Below are 5,837 nucleotides of genomic sequence, written 5' to 3'. Positions count from 1 at the left end.
TGCTTTGGCACCACAGCGCCACTTACAGGCCTGGCATACATTTTGCAGCGTTTTCATGCATTCGTGTGGACGATCACATTTATTTTACGTCTCCGTCTTTACGACAAACGTTCTGGAAAATATTAGCGTTTCGTGTTCGTTTTGACTTCGTGTGGACGGGGCCTAAAAGTCCCGGAGATACGAGAATAAGCCTGCAGTCCCCCCGTGGTACTTATCAACTCATGAATCCCTTTTCAGATGTAAATGCCCCATTAGCACTATGGCTGGAGAACAAATCTACCCCCTTCAGTTTCGGTTTCAGCTAAAGTATCTCTCTTTGAGTGTTTTACCTGAGAGCAGGGGGGGGGGGATCATATTTGTAATTAAATATAACTAGGTCTATGTCATCAGTGTCGCCAACACCGCAATGATTTCAGCCCCCAGCGCAGCGATCAAACGATAACTGATCTGTACAATGAAAATAGCTGCATGAGCTGGAAAGCTGTAGAAAGCAACAATATTTATACAATAATGACCATTTATTCGATAATGACCGTTATTTATTTGGGGAGTAAAAAAATAAAAACGTGATCACTGAGTCCGGGAACGGCCATTTTTTCCCCAAATATAGTAACACCTCACTCCTAACATTTTTCCGGTAGTGACATCACGGTGTGGTAAGCCTAGCACCATTGCAGTTGGATGTTTGAATACATCGGGTAAAAGTGAAAAAAAAAAAGAAGTTATTTCACCTTCCTGATTCATGATCAACCACGGACGGGTTACTATGGTCCTGGTCGTTGGATGGCCAACTTGAAGAGGAAGGATTTGTCATTGAACTTCCGGCCAGAGAAAAAACACATTAATCCATTACTCTCTTCTTCGCATAGTGCACTGGTCATCGCCATCATGGATAATAGCGTGTTGTGACAAACACCAGATACAGCACTGAGACTTACTCAACAGTCAATACCGCACCGAGACGGTGGTAGTAGTGCGCTTTGAAAACATGGATGTCTCCAGTAAAGCACATTCAAATGAAATTACTCTTGACTAAAAACCTTAAAACATTAAATACTATTTAAAATAAAAACATTAAATACTAATCCTAAATACTATACTATAACATTAAATACTATTTAAACTAAAACATTAAATACTATTTAATCTCAAGGCACCTATTCAATTTCAATAGAAGCTAAATAGGTATATTGAATTGAACTGAATTGAAACCTTCCAGTGATTTTACTTAAAAATTACTTTTATTTTTTATCGATATATTACTCTTTTAGGAATGGGAAGATGAGTTGGGGTCATTGCTTTGTACAGCTGAAGAAGAAGAGCATGACAAGGATGATGATGATCATGAAGCAATTGAGAAATTGACTGCTTTGTACGAGGAAGAATGGAGAGAAAAATCCAAAGAACAGCTGATGGAGCCCAAGAACTTCAAAGAAATTCCCGAATTTCTTTTTTTAGAACAGAAGAAAATGCACTTTGAATCGGTAAGGTACAAGATTATATTCAAATTTTCTTTTTATCCTAGCAGTTACTTAACTTTCTCATGTTGATCATAAGTTCATGAATATAAATAATTTTCCCAAACCATGTTGTAGTGAGTTTCTGGTGCCAATTCAGAACACATTCTTTGTCAGGGGCATTTTTAGGGTCTTAACACATTCAGAGCTTTAGGTCAGGCCCCAGTTAGGTTTTGGGGCCCCATTCTTAGGTTTTCAGATTAAATTCTATTAAAATATGTACATGTCCAGTTTTATTAAATAAAATTGGACATGTACCAATTTTCTCTCTGGGCTGGGTTTTAACTGAATGCAAAGTCAGATTCTAATTATTAAGACTAAAGCACTTAAAGATAACATCACGTTCGAAGCTCCTTAAGTTTAAAAAAGTTGGAGATGGAGTTATGCTTTAGGGTATTTACAAGATTTTTTTTACTAAATGAAAAACAATTGCATGGCTGCTGCAATAAGTTGTGTGTAACATCACACCCTAAGACTTATGCATGCATGCGGTTTATAGAGGAAAGGAGGAGAAAGATCATTTTCACATTCTGATGGAATTCCAGCAAAAGGTTTGAGGAGTTTAATTAACAGTAGCTTTGATGAGTCCTACGAATGTCTGTCTGTCAGTCAGTCTGTGTGTTCATCTTGCAAAACCCCAATGTCATAATTTTTCCTACTATCACCATTTTTTATGTTTTTCAGGCTGAACATCTATGTGAATATATAATCAAGTATACCAAAAATGGCTCAGGAGATACAAAATATAAAAGCATAAAGAAGTGGTATTGGCCAATCGTGAAGAGTGTTACTGTTAGGGTACCAAACAATGACTTTCTGCAGAATGTCACACTTGTGGATCTTCCTGGAAATGGCGATCGTAACAAGAGCAGAGACAGAATGTGGCAAGGGGTGATTTGATTTTAAATATTGTTTTTTTTCTTAAAACCTTCAATACTTTTAAAGCATTGAAAATGTATTTTTGTTACTATCGTATATAATTCTTTTTTTTTTTAGATTATTGGAGACTGTTCTGCTGTCTGGGTTGTTACTGAAATCAACAGAGCAGTTTCAGAGAGAGAAGCCTGGGAAATCCTACAAAATGTCAGCGGTCTAATTGGGAATGGAGGAGAATGTCAGCACATTCACATTATCGCTACCAAATCTGATGATATTGGTAGTCAGTAAGTTTACTAATATTCACTAAAGTGTATAGTCAAATAAATCTTAGAGAGCAGCTTGAGAATTGTTAAGCTTTGGTTAATATTTTCTTTTCTATTAGCTCTGTAGCTGATACTCAGGCTTATATACTTCAAAGAAATGAGGACGTGAAAGGAAAACTCATCAAAGAAATAAACAAAATGAAGAACATTAAGGTGATTTTTGAATTCCATTAAAATATGTAGCAAAGTGTTGATCTATAGCTAGAAACAGAATCAATAACAGCTTATGAAAATATATAAATCTTGCCTAGGAACACTTCAGTGATGACTGTATCCAAGTGTTCACAGTGAGCTCCAAAGAATTCCTCACAAATATACATCTAAGTCCAGAAAACACTGGTACGTTTTCTCCCTATCAGTGACGCAACTTTTTACGCTACAATATAGTAGAACCACAAACTGGCTATGACATTTTGTATATAAGAATATAATTAAAGACATCATTTTGCCTCCATAGAAATTCCCAGGCTTCAAGAATTTTTGCAAAATCTCAACGACAGTCACTCAGAGACAATACACTTTGTGTCTGGAGCATGTGGCATCCTCTCTCTGATGCACGGGGCCAGGTTAAGAGAAGAGGTAAGAGTGAGAAGTTAATATGTTTCTCCATCTTCAAACGTTTCAACAGATTTAAAAAATGGATATTCAGACCATGCAAAGATGTGTTATTAGTTTATTTACATTTGGATTCTGAGAAAGACCATAGAAAGTCAGTAAGTCCAAGGTTTGTTGAATGACAGGTGCAATGAAATGTGTAATGACATTAATATTACAAAAGGTTTTTTCATCCATAAGGAACACAAAATGTTGAAAACTCAGAATTCTAAGAACCATTATTAGTCTTCCATTTTGATTTCAAAAAGCTTGTCTCTGCAGCCTAATGCAATAAAAGAGTGGTAAATTCATGATACTTTAAGGGAGTGTTGGCATAATGGTCAGAGCAGTGCGCTTGTGCTCTGAGACAGTTGCAAGTACCCGGTTCGATCCACACACCTTTCACTCTGGGTTCCTGAGCAAGACCCTTAACCACACACTGCTCCCTGGGTGCAGGGGGATGGGTTAAATGCAGGGAGTTAATTTGTTGCACTGGGGTGTGGCGGCCTAGTTGGGGAGTGGCGGCCTAGTGATTAGGGCATTGCACTTGGAATCCAGAGGTTCAGAGTTCAAGCCCCACTCCCACAGAGTGTCACTGTGAGTCCCTGAGCAAAAGACCCTAACCTCACACTGCTCTCCTGCTCTGTACTTGTGACAGTGTAATACAGGGGTGTCAAAGTCGTTCCATAAAGGGCCGTGTGGCTGCTGGTTTTCTTTCCACCCAAGCAGTAGCACACCAGACTCCATTCATCCCATCAAGTCATCAGGTTAAGACTAGACTCACCTTGATGAGATGAATGGAGTCTGGTGTGCTACTGCTTAGGTGGAAAGAAAACCAGCAGCCACACGGCTCTTTCTGGAATGACTTTGACACCTGTCGTGTAATACCATTAAAAGCTGGGGGGAAAAAATTTGACCAAAAAAAAATTTCTCTTCGAAAAAATTTTATACTTGTCAATATACTGGAGACAACAGTATTGAAGAGTTTATCGATTTCATGCTGTGATCTATTGTAAATAAACCTTGTAATCACTTGGAACAATAGGTAAAGTGGACGTTATGGAAGCCATTTTGTCATTAAATGTTGCATAAAATTATACATTGTAGATTTAAAATAGCCAAAAACAATTGTTGGCATTGTTTTTTTTTAGAATGGCAGAAATAAGGAAGTGCGCAATGCCCTTGACAAAAATCTCAGTCTACAAACTGAGTCAGTCAGAAATGAAATGGCCAAAATTAGAAGAGCCTTTGAAGAACACCTTCAAGAAGGAGTTGAGAAATCCAAAAGCTCATGTGAAGAAATCTTGAAGGCTGCCCTGTATCCCAAGGTAAGTATTTATATAGTAGTAAGAAAGTGTTTAAGATTTATATGATTTTCTTATGTTTCTCTAGCTATTAGTATCAATTCTTGTCAGATTGTATAGTTTATTTACCCTCTTTTATTAATTATACTTTTATTTTTCTTTATGTGCTTACCTTTAGGGTAAGAGTGGCAAGAGCTTCCATAAGCAGCTGAAAAAAGTAGTAGAGAATGGCGGCATCTGGAAACCTAAAAAGGGAAAAGAAATAAATCTCAACATGAAATTAACCTCCTGTCTGACTGAAAGCATTGACAAGCTATTCAGAGAAACCTTTCCGTAAGAGCTTCATAAGCACTTTAGAGTGATTTACAAATATACTGATATATCTTTAACTTTACCTAATTGTTTTGTTGCACCAGACAACATAAATGTACTTCCACATTCCTAGGTGTGATGTTCACTTCAGGTGCCGTTCTGAGCCTGCTGAAACATTGCCGCAGTTTTACACCCACTGTCTTAAAGAACCTGCTTAAAGTGACTATTAACAATGATCTTCACTTGATTTGGGGTTTATCATCCCACCAAACAAAAATATGCAAGATTCTAAACTTTGATTTTATTGAATCACACATCCGTGGTGATGACTTGATTAGATGATTGGAGTCTGGTGTGCTATTACTTGGTTGGAAAGAAAACCTGCAGCCACATGGCCCTTTCTGGAGCCAGTTTGAGACCCTTGCTATAGAGGGATCTGAAAAGTCGCTAAACATTGCAAAAAAGTTGCTGAGTTCGCAACAGTGCTGACAACAGTAGAGCAGTTCCCAGGTTAGTAAGAGGCAGCATACATTCCAGACAGGGTTCTAGTGCCCCCGATTTACATTATGAATATGTTATTTTATTGAAAGGGCTTTGAGCTGATCAGACATTGAAGAAGTTATTTAGTTTGGGGAGTTTGACAACATTTTGTGAGCCTAACAGCATGAGTGCTCCAATAATACCAAGAAGTGACTGATGTGATGACTGATTTTAAAATGTTTCAGAAAAGAGGGACATTGTGGACCATTCAATGGAGCGATCAATAATTTTACACTTGGCACTGATGGACTAAAACAAACATACAAAGATGTGGAACTGCAGCTGCTATTCCTCAAGTCAGAGGTAAGTAAGAACAATACAAGGATGTGAAAAGATTAAATTCATTTGTGCTGGCTCAAAGAGAGATT

At 37.6% G+C, this 5,837-nt stretch overlaps 1 protein-coding gene across 1 annotated transcript in view; it reads left to right on the top strand.

Moving 5' to 3' along the window:
* The window catches only part of LOC107092527 (nuclear GTPase SLIP-GC-like), an 18,301-nt gene that overhangs the window by 4,222 nt on the left and 8,242 nt on the right, over positions 1-5,837 (top strand). Inside the window, exons 4-12 of the mRNA XM_015387050.1 lie at positions 1,272-1,484; positions 2,202-2,408; positions 2,514-2,680; positions 2,779-2,872; positions 2,971-3,058; positions 3,177-3,298; positions 4,465-4,641; positions 4,796-4,950; positions 5,655-5,772. Coding sequence (XP_015242536.1) covers positions 1,272-1,484; positions 2,202-2,408; positions 2,514-2,680; positions 2,779-2,872; positions 2,971-3,058; positions 3,177-3,298; positions 4,465-4,641; positions 4,796-4,950; positions 5,655-5,772 — 1,341 coding nt within the window. The remainder of the gene's footprint in view (positions 1-1,271; positions 1,485-2,201; positions 2,409-2,513; positions 2,681-2,778; positions 2,873-2,970; positions 3,059-3,176; positions 3,299-4,464; positions 4,642-4,795; positions 4,951-5,654; positions 5,773-5,837) is intronic.

Source organism: Cyprinodon variegatus, unplaced genomic scaffold (genome assembly GCF_000732505.1).
Source record: "Cyprinodon variegatus isolate N-32 unplaced genomic scaffold, C_variegatus-1.0 Scaffold384, whole genome shotgun sequence".
Classification (NCBI taxonomy): domain Eukaryota; kingdom Metazoa; phylum Chordata; class Actinopteri; order Cyprinodontiformes; family Cyprinodontidae; genus Cyprinodon; species Cyprinodon variegatus.
This window is presented reverse-complemented; position numbering and strand designations above follow the sequence as displayed.